This window comes from Balaenoptera musculus, chromosome 7, assembly GCF_009873245.2.
Source record: "Balaenoptera musculus isolate JJ_BM4_2016_0621 chromosome 7, mBalMus1.pri.v3, whole genome shotgun sequence".
Taxonomy (NCBI): Eukaryota; Metazoa; Chordata; class Mammalia; order Artiodactyla; family Balaenopteridae; genus Balaenoptera; species Balaenoptera musculus.
Window position 1 is genome coordinate 91,999,569 of NC_045791.1, and position 15,855 is coordinate 92,015,423.

At 44.6% G+C, this 15,855-nt stretch overlaps 1 protein-coding gene across 5 annotated transcripts; it reads left to right on the forward strand.

Annotated features, from left to right (window-relative positions):
- The first annotated feature begins 6 nt into the window (after window positions 1-6).
- TMEM169 (transmembrane protein 169) lies at window positions 7-15,622 on the forward strand. Of its 5 annotated transcripts, none has more exons than XM_036858948.1 (4): window positions 11-120; window positions 6,733-6,892; window positions 10,536-10,931; window positions 13,140-15,622. In XM_036858948.1, the coding sequence occupies exons 3-4, from the start codon at window positions 10,661-10,663 to the stop codon at window positions 13,760-13,762; spliced, it is 894 nt and encodes a 297-aa protein (XP_036714843.1). In that variant the 5' UTR covers window positions 11-120; window positions 6,733-6,892; window positions 10,536-10,660; the 3' UTR covers window positions 13,763-15,622. The 5 variants fall into 5 exon arrangements, with proteins under 5 accessions (XP_036714845.1, XP_036714842.1, XP_036714843.1 ...); XM_036858949.1 differs by having other exon boundaries at window positions 17-116; XM_036858950.1 differs by lacking the exon at window positions 6,733-6,892 and having other exon boundaries at window positions 7-116.
- Window positions 15,623-15,855: the final 233 nt, after the last annotated feature.

Genomic DNA, 15,855 nt, shown 5'->3' on the forward strand with positions numbered 1-15,855 from the left:
CCGCCTCACCCCGCGCGGCCGCCTCAGGGGCTCTCTATTCTCCCAGCGCAGAACCGCTCCCCCAAGGCGGCGTCCTCACCGTCCAAACTGTCCGCCTGCCTATCTCCCCGGCATGTGTAGGTGAGACTCTTTGTTCCTTTTGTGTGTGTGTGTGTGTGTGTGTGTGTGTGTGTGTGTGTGTTATTTCGATGCTATTGGGAAAGGGAAGAAGACAAAAAGCGGGATTGTGCTCTATTTTGAAAAATTCAATCCTCAGTGCCATAACTCTCACGGTTAATTAAAATTAAATCTCCAGTGCATCTGGGTAAAGAGAGGCTGCAGCTCGGGAGCCTCCCGTATTGCCTCCTTGCTGCGCCCGCCCGCGTTGGAAGTCCAGCGATGCTCTGGCTCCAGCTGCTGTGTGCAGCTGGCTGGGAGGGAAAGGGGCAACCTTAGCTGAGGGCGGAGAAATCCGGCTTCATCTTCCGGAAGGGATGGGAATGAGAGGGGGAGGGGGGAAATACAATTGTAGTTACCCAGAGAACCAAGATAATAACTGATTTTTAGAAAAAACTCGAGCCCACCTCCACCTCATCTCCCTCTCCTCACCGAGGAATGAAGGGAAGAAGGAACCTTTACCAGATTTGAGATTTGATACATTTCAGCTGGGCTGCATAAATTGATGAGTCCAAAAGAGGACCTTTCCTCGAAGGGTGTATGCTTCCCGCAAGAATGCAGCTGTAGGTGTGTGTTTGAGATCCTACCCTCTAGTTCATTCCTTATGCAGGGGAGCGAGCCTCCTGAGGGTGGGGGAAATTTCTCATCCGTGTTTTGGTGCCCATTAACAGTGATTTATTATTCAAATTCTCCATCTTGCTTCCTGCTGTCAACCCACCAGAGTGGAATTACACCTGGACTAGCCTGGGGAGACTTTGCCTGAGAACTTGACAAATCTAGGGAATGTGTCAGGTGCTGTGGTCTTAACAATCCAGGCAGGATCATGTTTCTAAGTCTGTTGTCAGAGTGTTGCAGGAAGGGGGACCCTTTCCAGAGCCCGAGAGTGGGCTCTTGTCTAACACTCGGAAAGGAATTGTTGGAGGAGACACATGTGCTGACAAAGCAAGAGATTTTATTGGGAAGGAGTTCCCCGGGCAGAGACCAGTAGGGTAAGGGAACCCAGGAGGACTGCTCCACCACGTGGCTCACAGTCTCAGGGTTTTACGGTGATGGGGTTAGTTTCCAGTTTGTCCCTGGCCAATCGTTCTGACTCAGGGTCCTTCCTGGTGGCTCCCGCATCACTCAGCCAAGATGGATTCCAGCGAGAAGGAATCTGGGAGGTTGGTAGGACATATGGAGTGATGTCTCCTCTCTCCTTTTGACCTTTCCTGAATTCTTCCAGTTGGTGACAGCTTGTTAGTTCCGCGTTCCTTACCAGGACCTCCTGTTTAAGATAACTCATGCAAGTGGTTACTCTTGGGCCTGGCCAGGGTGGGTGGTTTCAGTCAGTGGTTCCCCTAACAAGAGTACTGTATTTTCCCCTGCAAGGTATTAAAATAATGTAAAAACAAACAAATGCCATCATTCTTTTGTTGGGTCCACCACCGAGTTAGAGTGAATTGGAAATGGATCTGGTTGAGAGTGGAATCAGACATCACTTCCTCCCTGTTTCTCCATCCCCCTGCCCTCCTCTGACCTCCTTTGAGAAACACCTACCCCTCTATCTTTGTTGCTGACAGATTCCTATCAACACTGCCTAAAGAAGGGAAGCTATCTCTTCCACTTCTCATTTGCTGGATAGTTTATCAAGGAATCACTTCTACTAACTCAGTTCTAAGAGGTTTCTTATTCCGAAAAATTCCAGGCTTTCTTTCTTGGGAGGAAGGAACACTTTAAATTTCTTTCAAAGGTACTTTTATTGAAGATCTAATTAAATGTGATGTGTGACCTGGTCTGGACGTGTGGATTCACGGAACTCTGCCAGGGCGGGTCAACATGGGCCTGGCTGTACTGCAGCTTCTGTGTGGTGGCTGAGTGGCCTCAGAGAGGGATTCTGCAGTCCTCCAGTGAAAAGGTGACTGGACTGGCTTCAAGCCAGTTTTGCTTGCTGAGGATGACAAGGAGCCATTCCTCGGCCTCAAGGAAGTTGCACTATGAGCCGTCAGAAAGCTCTTTCTCACGGTCCAAAGAGAGCCTGTGATTAAGGGAGATGTGGCATCTCTTCAAGAGATCTTTTGTTAAAAAGAAAAAGGCATGTCCTCTCTGCCCCTGCCTCTGACCTCAGTCAGGGTTTGAATGTCTGCTAACCCCAAGAGGCCTGGAGGCACAGCAGTAGTTCTCTTGAAGGCTCTTTGTTTCCAGATTTTAGCTCTGACTCCTGGTTGAGCCCTCTCTTCTCAGGGCATCCGTGCCCTGCTGCAATGACTGTCCCTTTGGCCAAATCAAATGCTACCTGGCACTCTGCATCACTGCCCCCTTTGTCCTGGAGAAAAAGGCATCACCATGGCTATGATCTTTCCACATTCCCGCTCTGTCATAGCCCATTAGCACTCCCTCCCTCCGTTCATCTTCTGAGCTGCTCTTGCTGCTCACCCATCTTCCCACCCCTCCCCCACCCCATCTGCCTAGTAACTTCATTTTCTCCCCTTCACGAAGCAGCTGCTGGCTCAGACTGACAGGGGCCTGTGGGATTCTCAACATTGAGACAGAATCTCGGTGCTGAAGGAATATCAGTGAGGCATATCTAGCCCCGCCTGCCTTGATGTAAAAGCAGTCCTGAGCCAATTTCTATAAGTAAGATTCTTAACCAGTTCACAATATTCAGCCAATATTTATTGAGCACTCAATTATTTATTAAGTCATGTGCCAGGTACTATTCTAGACATGGGGGTTACAGTACAGTGAACAAGACGGTTAGGTGTCCCTGCCTTGGTAGAGTTTATGTTCTAGGATGTACACATGTTGGTAGTTGGGGGTGGAAGGGGTATGTGTGCCGTGAGAGGTAGGACAATAAGTAAACAAAAGATCAGACAATAAAGATCAGATCTAACAGCTCTTACACTAAAGCTGCTCAAGCTCCTTATAACCAACTACCTTCACTACTGGGAAATATTTCCTCTGTAGACAGTCAGATGCTCCCCAGATGATGACCCAGCCTCAGTGTGGGAGCCTTTCAGGACCAGGAGACAAGAGAAATGCTGCTCACAGGACCACAAAGGAAAAGGCTGCAGCCTGACTGTGCTCACAGCCAATCACAGCAACTGGCTGGAAGCTGCAAGTTCTCAGTTGCTGTTCCATCGTCGTTCCAATCACTTTATACTGGTCTGAACCAAATTTCCTTTCATCTTTGCATTGGTGAGACTGTCCCTCCGAGAGCAGCCAATAGTAATTTTCAGTGGGAAAATGGCAAACGTTTTATTTCCTGGTTGACCTAGTACCTCTAATGGTGGCAAACCAAGACGCTAATGGGGGAGTTTGGCCACCCCAGACAGGTGATATTAGCCCTCTGAGTGCCAGATACACAAGTCAGAAAAGAACTGGAAGAACAGCAGGGCTGGAGCAAGGCACAGCTCACTGTAGTAGTCGTAATGAACTTGAAAATGATGATACTTTACCCACTTAGCTCCGGTTCAGTTTCCTTGGAAGAGGAAGATGTGTTAATATCAGTGAAGGTGCAAAAAGTCAATTCCTGATTGTACTTAGTTAAACCAGTGGATCAGGACACCCTAATTTGGAAGGATTATAAGCCAGAGAGAGCAAAATGGCAGCCTATTTGTGATTTGTTTTGGTTGTTTGTCCACATGGTAATTTATTTAAATTTGGACTAATTGCAGTAATTAAAATCAGGAACTTTCTCATGAAATTTCAGGCAACCCATACCAAATGGACCTGAATTTCTCTATGAAAGCAGTTGGCTGAACAGTGGGCTTGGCGGGAAGAAGAGAGGAGAAGAGTAACTTGCTATTTCAGATGAGACCTGAGTGAGCGCTTATGTTTACCATAGCCCCCACCATTCCCTGTGTCCAGTTGCTAAGGCTTGGTGTCGTTGCCATTTATTAGCTTTTTCCAGCCACACTTCATCCATATATGTTACTTGCTTCCCTGCAATTAATCTAAGAGCAGAGGCTTCAGAACTCCCTGGCTTCTCCACCCACCAAGCCCACAAGTTCTGCTGAGTATCTGGGTGGGTTTGGAGAAGGCCCTGGATCAGGTCTGCTTCAGTGACCACCTAGGAGCAGAGAATCATGAGCAGACTCCAGGGAATTCATGCGTGATGATGAGAGGTCCGTGAAGCAGCAGTGAGCCACCACTGTGGAGGTGGGAGTGGGAGTCAGTGACCAAGTGACAGGATGGGAGTAATGACCAGACTTCCTGCTGATGACTCAGCTCTACCAAGGCACTATACCTGGGTAGGTAAGTTCATTTTGTGGTGTTGTGAGTTTTTGGGTGTTTACTGACTGCTTAAGAGCTGTTGCTTTTCTTTTAATAAAACTCTAGAGGAGTACATAGGCAGCTAGTGTGATTGAAGCATTGGAGGTATACATGAGGGAGATGGTATAGCCTAGGATGGCAGGACAGGGAAGGGCCAGATCACACAAGTCCTTAGGCCACATGAAAAGTTTGGGTTTCATTTTATACCAATGGGAAGTGACTGGAGGATTTTAAGCAGAAAATGGCCTGATTTTATGTATGTTTTCAAAAGATCTTTCTAACTGCTAAGTGGAGAATTGATTGGAAGACAGCAAGAGTAGAAGCCAGAAGATAAGGAGCATTTTTAGAACCTTAGTAAGAGATGATGGCCTCTTAGACCAGAGTGGTAGCAATGAAGATGGGAAAAAGTGGTGGATGCATTTAAGAATTTTCTGGAGAATTTTCTTCAAGGGTGGCTTAAAACCAGTTATTTTATGCCTAAGTTCCAGAGTCTGAGTACATACTTTAAAACCTATTTTTCCCCCCAGAATGACTGAGGAGTCAGAGCTAATGGTGGATTGAGGTTAACAGTCTGCAGTATCATATTCATTAATAAATTTTGGACTGGGGGTGGAGGTGGAGGATGGGCAAAGCCTACCTTCCAGGAAAAAGAGCAGAGTCCTGTGTCTTCTCTTAATTCTATTGACTAAAACCTTGGAAACTAGAGAAATTTTCTTCCTACCCTCTCTCTTATGATATGTAAAAGAAAGGAGAAATGTTCAAAACCTGCTTCTCAGCTCAAATGCTAACAGCATAATAAAGTGTACAAAAATGAGGAAAATAATTAAGCCTTCCTCTCTTAACACTTGTTCACATCATATTTACAAATAGGCATTTTCCCTTCCCCTTTGCCTTACCGGGTCAACAAGTATGTACTGAGTATCTGCTACATGTCCTGCCCTGGGGTCTTCCCATTAGAGGTAAAGAAGTATAAGACAGTTCCTGACTTCTAAAATTTTATAATCTTCAGTGGGGAGATGAATGAAAAATCATGAAGCCATTCATAATCAGTTCAAGATGATATGAAATGCTGCATAATTAAGCACTAGGAGAGTATGGTACAGATGACAAATACTACTGGAATACAGAGTAGGAAAAGGCAGAAGAAAGGGATTGGAAACTAACATCTGTGAAGCATCAACTCTTACTAGGCATTGGACACTCGAACACTCATGGCATTCTCACCTCACTCCTGCAACAACAGGATTGGGGTCGGGGAGAGACATGTGTAGGCGGGGGTGGTCACAGAAGGGAACATGAGTGAGTGAGTCTCTTGAGCTTGAAAGTGGTGGAGAAGAGTGAAAAAGGTGAAGGAACCGACATAAGTAAATGTGTCAACTAGTCATGTTATGGGGAGTGGGAAAAACTGCTATGGAACCCTAGGATGGAGCATGAATATGGAGAGCCTCAAACACCAGGCAGACCCTTGAGATATATTTCAGTCAGAAGTGGCAAGATAGTGACGATTACTGGACAAAATAAAAATATCTTGTGTCATTAATCACCGTTTAAAACGGTAGAGGAAGAACTCTGAAATGGAAGGCAGAGGAACCTACATGGGGGAAGTAGTGTAGGGGCTGTATTCTACCATATGGTGGTAGTAGAAATTGAAATGAACACATTATCAAAGAGATTCCATAGGAATGAGCGGCAGGACTTAGAAGCTGATTAGTAATAGGGACATAGGAATATATCCTTAATATAGGAGATGGATTCATCAAAGACAGCTCTAGAGGTTTAAGTATAAAATCTGGGGTAAATGTTGGCAGGCAGCAAGGCATGGTAAATAAAACATGGGCTCTGAAATTAGCAAACCTGCGTGTGAGTCACAGCACCATTACTATGTAACCTTGAGCAAGTTACTCCTCTGCATGGGGATAATAATAGTACCTCCTTCCTTGGTTTGCTGTGAGGATTACACAATAATGATTATTGAAAAGCACTTAGAACAGCACCTGGCACACAGTCAACATCCAGTAAGTTTTAGTTATTACTATTATTAAGTCCAGATGTCCTCATTGCAAAATAGTGCTTGTTCCGTAAGATTGGAGTTGTGCAAGTTAGGCTTAAATCCAGTTCTCTCACTTCTTTGTTTAACATGGATGAGCTTCATAATGTCAAGTGAGGACACTAGAAGCTACTTCATCACAGAAATCTCCTGTCCTCTGGATCTTCCCACTTTTAGAACATCATGTGCTCTTAGAGATGTCACCAAATGAATTTCATAGTCCAACAAGCTCCATGCGTAAGAATGTGAAGGTAACAGTACTTATTTTGTTCAAACAGGCAAAGTCAGGCTCTGAGGATTTAGTGAAACCTTAATTCCAACTGTGGGCGTTTTCAGTTCTGTCGCTGAGCACCTCATTTGTTTCAGTCACTGGGCTATGTGCCCAAGATACAAAGGTGATAAGACCCAGTACCCACCTGCCAGCCAGTGGGGAAACAGGTAAGAAAATTAACAATTAGAGGACAAAGGAGAAGTATTTAGGTGATACTTGGACAATGGAGGAGAGCTACCTGCTGAGAAGGTTGCTCAGACTTTGGGGAGTTTGGGCATTTAAAGAAATGTGATAGAGTCATTCTTGGTACCTGGTAATACAGAAGATGCATCATATTAAGACATGGGATTTGCTTCAAATTGAGTGGCATTTAGCGCCTAGTTAGGTTTTTGTCTGTTTCATAATCCTCCCCATTCCCCACCCTGCCCTGACTGGGCCAGTCCACTAAACGTGGGGACCATTTAATACAAATAAGAGGAGAAGTTTTATTGTTTGGGATAAAGGGACACCAAAGAGTGTGCATGTGACTTTGAAAGAAAGGAAGTACTCAGAGAGCTGAAACAAAATGAAGATTTGAGAATTGGGGACAAAAGTAACAAACAGCTGGCACCCTGGAGTTACTGAAAGCAAACAGTCTCCGGGCGCCTGGGGCAACAGAACTGTGAGTAGAGTCTACTCACATTCTACTACAATTCTCAATTATAAATACAGTTATTTGGAAATTAGGACATTTGTTTGGTAAATAATTCAGAAACTTTTCATATCAATAGAAGCTGCCACTGTTGTCATTAAAGAAAGGTATTTAACAGTATAATTGACAATAATATTATATAACAATGGCTCCACTTGCCTCCTGCACTAAGTTTAAAACTGGGTTTGTTAAAAGCACATGAGGGACTTCCCTGGTGGCGCAGTGGTTAAGAATCTGCCTGCCAATGCAGGGGACACGGGTTCAGTCCCTGGTTTGGGAAGATCCCACATGCCGCGGAGCAACTAAGCCTGTGCGCCACAACTACTGAGCCTGCGCGCCTAGAGCCTGTGCTCCGCAACAAAAGAAACCACTGCGATGAGAAGCCCACGCTCTGCAGTGAAGAGTAGCCCCTGCTCTCCGCAACTAGAGAAAGCCCGTGGGCGTCAACGAAGACCCAACACAGCCATAAATAAATAAATTTATTTTTTTTTAAAAAAAGGTCCATGATAGTATTCTGGCTAATAAATAAAGAAGAAATGAGAGAAATAGAATGTCACCATTTTTGTAACACCTAATGAACGAATGGGTCTGGCCGATAGTTGTCAATGGCTACTAATTTCACGGAGTCAAGCAGATATTAGCTACCTTCTGATGGAAATACAAAACACCATCTATAACATCTTGCCAAAACAACCAACCAACCAAAAAAATTCTAACCCAAATCTGAGTAAGCTTCTTTATTTAGCTACCAATTTATAGGAAATATATGGTTCAGAGGAACACACTATGCGGGTTGCAATCCTCAAGATCTAGGCTATGAGCATCTGCAAGGTAAATGACCTTTCTTTAACAAATAAATAGAAAGGAAAAGGAAAAAAAATTGGTTGGGGAACGTATGGACCTGTTCCATCCAATATAGTAGCCAGTAGCCACATGTGGCTATTTAAATTTAAATTGGTTAGAATTCAATAAAAAAATTTTTTTTTAATTCTCCAACTTTCTCTTTTTTCAATTTTTTAAATTAATTAATTTATTTATTTATTTATTTATTTATTTTATTTATGGCTGCATTGGGTCTTCGTTTCTGTGCGAGGGCTTTCTCTAGTTGTGGCAAGCGAGGGACACTCTTCATCGCGGTGCGCAGGCCTCTCACTGTCGGGGAGCACAGGCTCCAGACGCGCAGGCTCAGTAATAGTGGCTCACGGGCCCAGCTGCTCTGTGGCATGTGGGATCTTCCCAGACCAGGGCTCGAACCCATGTCCCCTGCATTAGCAGGCAGATTCTCAACCACTGCGCCACCAGGGAAACCCAGAATTCAATAAAATTTAAGATGCATTTCCTGGGGAATTCCCTGGTGGTCCAGTGGTTAAGACTCCACACTTTCACTGCCGAGGACCCAGATTCAATCCCTGGTCAGGTAACTGAGATCCCACAAGCTGAGTAGCGTGTCCAAAAAATTAATAATAATAAAAATAAAATTCATTTCCTCAGTTGCACTAGACTCATTTCAGGTACAATGGCAGAAAGTTCTATTGGACAGCACTGCTATAGACAGAGGTGTACGATCTGTTTCCATTGCATACATCTTAATTGAGCCCTAATTCAAGAAAATAGACTTTAAAATGTTAAACAGGGAAATTTGTACTGACCAGATATTTGATGATATTAAAGAATCGTTTAAAAAAGTAGGTGCGATAATGGTATGGTGATAATCTTTTTTTAAAAAGAGAGTTCTTATATGTAAGAGGTACATGTTGAAACAGTTACAGATGAAATGAAATGATATCTGACATTTGAGGAGATAAAACAAAATTGGCTACTAATATTTTGATTATTGTTGAAATTGGGTGAGAGGTACAATAAGGATTCATTCGAATTATTCTCTTTGCTTTTATAAAGGTTTACCACTTTCCCTAATAAAAATGTTCTCATTTTACATGTTTGAAACGTTCCATAATATAATAACATTTTTTTTCAAAGAAGCATACAACCTGGTTTTTTTTGGGTTTTTTTGTTTTTTTTTTTGGCTGTGTTGGATCTTCGTTGCTATGCGTGGGCTTTCGCTAGTCGCGGCGAGTGGGGGCTACTCTTTGCTGCGGTGTGTGGGCTTCTCATTGCGGTGGCTTCTCATGTTGTGGAGCACAGGCTCTAGGTGCACAGGCTTCAGTAATTGTGGCAGCGGGCTCAGTAGTTATGGCTCGCAGGCTCTAGGCGCACAGGCTTCAGTAGTTGTGGTACACAGGCTTAGTTGCTCCATGGCATGTGGGATCTTCCCAGACCAGGAATCAAACACACGTCACCTGCACTGGCAGGCAGATTCTTAACCACTGCATCACCAGGGAAGTCCCGCAGCCACCTGTTTAAATGTGACTGGCTGGGTATTTGCTAATTGGCACCTCTTTAGCAATAGCACTCAAAACATTCCTTTCCTCTTAATGGCTCCATGTACCAAGAACACAGGCCGATCAGTTTCTTCCTTAAAAGATGTTGTATAGACTCTCTTCTCTCCCACCTCTTTTTACCTGGAGAACAATAGAGGAGAAAAGTGTTGCGTGAAAAGTGTGCATTCTTTCCACTGGTCTCCCAGAAGGTGATAGTACAGATCCCAGCCATTCTGGGATCTTGGGCCAACAAGAAGCCAGGAGACAAGTGTCTTTATAGAATATCAGAAAAGGCATGGTTAGTGAAGTTGTGCCATCGTTGGATGGCTTGTTCAAAGTTGCATTCAACCATTTGAGTATAGTTGTAATGGCTGACCCAATAGCCAGAAGCCTGGAGTGCTGGTCCCAGCCATAGGAATCTCCATCTATGGTGGGAGGAAGAATGGTCCTTAATCTGTCTGTAAGGCTTCCTCACCCAACTTCCTTATACTTGGCATCCCCCAGCTAGATTGATGAGTTTTGCATAATATATGCAACACAAAATATGGCAACACAAATAAAATTTTATTAACAACGATTCATTCTTGTAAAAGTATTTCCATAGCACTCCCAAAATAAAGTTTTATGAGAAATGAAGGGAGGCAAAGGCTTCTGCCAAGTTGAGGACCACTTCCTAAACCCCTCTCCATCTCACCCTATTCATTCCGTGTTGATGATTTTGCTTTCCTATTTTTCAAGTGCAACTCATCGTTGGAATGTCTTTGCATAGCCCCATCCTGGAAGAAGCTCTGTGATGTGTGGATCGTGAGTTTGCTCAAGCAAATTGGACTCTTTACAAGGAATAGCTAGATTTGAGGACTAGGATGGAAGAGCCAGCACCAGTGGAAGGCCAGGGCCAGCTCCCAAGCCCCCACCAGGGCTCTCTGAGGAAAGCCATGGCAGCTGCCCTGGCCCTTGATGGGGAATCCACACTGGGTCGCAGGAAAAAGAAGAAGAAAGAGTCCCGCCCAGAATCTATTATCATCTACCGGTCAGAGAGTGAGAAACTGGATGAGGAGCCTGGGGAATTAGAAGGTGGAGATCAGCCTAAAGAGGAGGAGGGAGATGATTTCCTAGACTATCCTGCGGATGATGGTAAGTCTCTCTGGGGCCACCTACTTAAAGCCACAGGAAGGAAACCAAATGAGGATCCTCCAGAAGACAGACAGGCATTTGCTCACTGACGTACTTCTTACTGATACATTTCTTCTTGCAGTGTTGCAGTCTTCATTCAACAAATCGATAGTATTTGTTGAGCATTTATTATGTTCTCTTCTAGGTGATACGGAAGAGATCTCTGCCCTTTTGGAACTCCTTGTGTAATGGAAGAGACCGATTTATACACAAAAAATAGTAATACAAGACGACCATGCTAACTATTTAATACGTGTAAGATAAAGAAACTAATAGTTGACTTTCATAATAATCAGGAAAATGTGAATTATAACAACAATGCGTTATAGTAATCCTTCACATGTAGGATGGCCAAAAATTGGGTAAAACATGATAACATCAATGTGAGGAAATGGATATATTCTCATATACCTCATGTGGAAGAGGAATCCACTTCAGGGAAATTTGTCAATATCTATTAAATTTAAAATTCAAAATATGCATAGCCTACGTCCAAGAAATTCTCAGTATCTACCCCATGCCCATGTGTGTAAGGAAGCATGTATAAGAATGTTTGTTGCTGTTAAGGAAACTGTGGAGTGTCCATATTAAGTGTCACTACACAGCAATAGATGGATGAGGTAGATCTCTGTGTCGATGGTCATCCCTAAGACATATGCCCACGGTGAACGAGACGAGCAATGCCCCTGCCCTCATGCAGTTTACCTTCCAGTCAGGGGAAGACAGACAGCAAACAAGTCAGCAGATAAGAGACAATTGCAGCTAGTGGTGCAGGTTCCAAAGACAGTAAACCTCAGTGACGGGAAGATGAGCAAGTGAAGGAGGCGGGTGGAGGGAAAGATTGCATGGTTGGGGATGCCTCTCGGAGGAAGGGATGTTTGCTCTTGAGGCAGTCCCATTCTGTCCGTCTACCAGCCGGGGGCTAGGAGTCCACAGGGCCTGGGGGACATGCCAACCGAAAGCCTATACCCTCCTCCCATCCTCCACTTGTAGACTACACTTCACATATGAAGGACTGTGGACTTTGCTGTTTCACTACCTGCAGTCTCACCACTGGGATGGCCAAAGAGTGGCTGTTTGGTGGGGGTGGTGGTGATGGTAGTGATAGTAGTGGTGGTGGTGGTGGTGATGATGGTGATGCTGGTAGTGGTGACGATAGTGATGCTGGTGGTGGTGGTGGTGGTGATGCTGGTGGTGGTCATGGTGGTGATGGTGGTGGTGGTGGTGTTGATGGTGATGCTGGTGGTGGTGATGGTGGTGATGCTGGTGGTGGTGGTGGTGGTGGTGGTGATGCTGGTGGTTCTGGTGGTGGTGATGGTGATGCTGTTGATGCTGGTGGTGGTGGTGGTGGTGATGATGGTGATGCTGGTGGTGGTGATGGTGGTGATGGTGGTGGTGGTGGTGGTGATGGTGGTGATGCTGGTGGTGGTGGTGATGCTGCTGATGGTGGTGATGCTGGTGGTGGTGGTGGTGATGCTGGTGGTGGTGGTGGTGGTGATGGTGGTGATGCTGCTGATGGTGGTGATGCTGGTGGTGGTGGTGGTGATGCTGGTGGTGGTGGTGGTGGTGGTGGTGATGGTGTATTTTTGTTGGGGAATGTGTGTATGTTGTGCGTGTGTATATGTGGTGCCTGTGTGTGTACAGAATTTGGATATGAAGGCTGGGATGTCCACCAGCATATGAGGAGGACCCTCTCAGAGAAGCATGGGGTTAGGAATGAGGAGAGAAGAGGGGTGGGCTGCTCATCAGTATAACACACACACAGTACCGCCTTTACACACAGTAGCTGATACTCAGAAACAGTATTTTCACAGCACTTGTAAACTAGAAATAAGGTCACTATGAAGTGGCATCTGTGGTAGAGTTCCTCACTCCCCTGGATATTACAGACATGATAGAGGCCCAGAAAAGTGGAGAGAGAATATAAGAAACAAGTTTAACCTGCTTCAGGGCCCTGATGTGAGAGTTTACCATGGGAGCACTAATCCCTCCCCGAGGGAGACCCATTCAATCCATCGTGGAATCACTGACTTCGTACCATGTCAGGGTGTACCGTGTCAGGGGCTATAATAATGGACATTCTTGTACTCAGCTCCAGTCTCAGGGGATGACGCTCTGTTGAAATGTCTACTCTTCTGATCTTGACTTTCCCCTCTTTATGCCCTGCAGGTATGTGGAACATGCCTGTGGACAGCCGCTATGTCACATTAACTGGGACCATCACCCGAGGGAAGAAAAAGGGGCAGATGGTGGACATCCATGTCACGTTGACAGAGAAGGAGCTGCAGGAACTCACCAAGCCTAAAGTGTCTTCAAGGGAAATGGCACTTGAAGGCAGAAAGGCCTGCCAGCTGGGAGCAGACCGTGGGCCCCACGTGGTCCTCTGGACGCTGGTCTGCCTGCCTGTGGTTTTCATCCTCTCCTTCGTGGTCTCTTTCTACTATGGCACCATCACCTGGTACAATATCTTTCTTGTGTACAACGAGGAGAGGACCTTCTGGCACAAGATCTCATGTTGCCCCTGCCTCATTCTCTTCTATCCAGTGCTCATCATGGCCATGGCCTCTTCCCTGGGCCTCTATGCTGCCGTGGTCCAGCTCTCATGGTCCTGGGGAGCATGGTGGCAAGCTGCCCGGGACATGGAGAAAGGCTTCTGTGGCTGGCTGTGCAGCAAGCTGGGTCTGGAAGACTGTTCTCCCTACAGCATTGTGGAGCTGCTTGAATCTGACAATATCTCAGGCACTCTGTCCAACAAGGATGCCACCCAGGAGGTAGAAACATCCACCGTCTAAACTCCCAACAACTTACTTCATTCTCTGGTCTCAGTAGCCTGTATATCGTCTTCCAATTTCAGAATATTCCTTCTTTAAATTATTCCTCCCCCCCTCTTCCCCCATACACAGTTCTTCTGGAAAATTTTAGCCCACACTGATCTGTCCTACCATCTTGTTGGTTTCCAGGAGGGCAGGAAACAGAAAAGCAATTTGTGCCCAAATAGTCCATCCAATGGATAAACTCTTCTTCATTCCTTGCCCTATGATGACCATTTATCTGAGACAAGGGAGCTCAGGTGTGTGTCAGTTCAGGAGCTTGGAGGTGTTCCTGGTGGCTGGAACCCAGGGGAGATGTGACTAAATGTGACAGGGAGAATAAGGTGGCTCAGGGGAGACCAAGTCCACCAATAAGATAATAGATAGGGATGGAGTGAAATATTTAAGAAGCAGGCTGCAACAGTGTAGCAGAATGTAAAGATATGTGTGTACCACTTAGATTTTGATTTATATATTAAATATAATTAAAATCCAAAATCAGTAGTTTAAACAAGATAGAAGTCTGTTTCTTTCCTGTATAGAAGAAGTCTGGAGGCAGACCATCAGAGAAACTGAGGAAGTCATCAGAATCCCAGGCTTTTTTTATTCCCCAACCCTCATTGCCTTTATCCTCAGCACCCAGTGCTGACTACATCTCCAGCCATCACATCCCTGTTTCAGATAGAACAGAGGAAAGGGCAACGAAGAGCACGTACACCCTCCTAGGCTAAGGCGGCTTCTCAGGAGGCCCCCTCAACACTTCTTGTATCTCATTGGCCAGACCATAGTCACATGACCTCACAAGCAAGAAAGGCTGGGAAATGTAGTCTTTTGGCTGGGCAGCTATATTCTAAATGTTTGGGTTCTGCTAATTTAAGAGACAAGGAAATAGTGGCTATTTTGGTAGGCAAGTAAGAATCTCTGGCTCACAGTAATTATTTAAATACATTCAGATCCAAAACTGCGAATACAGTTTTATTTATGTATGTATGTATTTATTTATTTAAGCCTAAATATTGCACAGAGAATTTATACATAGATACTAGCTACATATACTATGCATAAACCACACGTAGATATTAGCAACTCATGTATGTTGCAATTAAATATCTATAATGCCATGTGGTTTCAGGTTTTTTAGAAAGGAAGAGTGAATAGTTGAGTACAGTTATATCATAGTAGCATAGCTTTCTTCCTGGTAGTGAAGGTGGGCCTGGGTGGTGATGTTTAGTTTAATGTAGAGATGAAAGACTGCAAAGGGAGTCTGTCAGACTTTCCCCCAGCAGGGTCAGCAGCCCTAAGCACAAGAAGACAGTTAGCTTTATGTGGTTTGTCAAAACTCACTCAGAGCCTCACTCACTCAGAACTTTCTTCTCACAGCAAACACAGTCTTTGCTGTGCTGAAAAGCTTGGGTCTTCGTGGACACTGAGGGTGTAAACCAGATGGATCCAGATTAATAGATTCTGAACTTAAAAAAAATATTCCTGAGGGTCTCTTTCTAATTTCAAAAAAATCAAATCCTAAGAGGTCAAGCAGATTTTGGAGGTTTGGGTCCTTATAAGAATAGCTGGTGCCCTATTCGTGGTTCATGTCTCAGGAAGAAGCTGTTGAAAGAACTGCTGTGAATCAAACCAGATGGGTCAAGCAATGCTGTCCCACAGAAGGCCAGGACATTTGCCTGATGCATGGTGCTGAACTCCACCTTCAGAGGAAATCCCTCCTTTTTAAAAATAACTATTATTAGCTTGAAAAAAAAAAAAAAAACCTCTGTCCAACACGTTTGAAGATAATGTTGGTGCTCTCTGGTGCTTTTGCAGAGATATAAACAATTGAAATGAAGACAAAGAAAATAAAAATAAAATCAGATTAACGTTTGCTCACTTTGTCTTTGAGTTTCTCCAAAATTGCTTTGAACGCTACAGTTTTCATAAAAGGGTGAGCATGGTGACTATTTTATATATGTATAATGATCTTAATATGGGTCCTTATGTCTTGACTTTTCCCATGGACCACCAATTTATGAGGATTCTGTTTAGCTGGATTATTTCCACAGATCACAGATTTACCTAAGCCT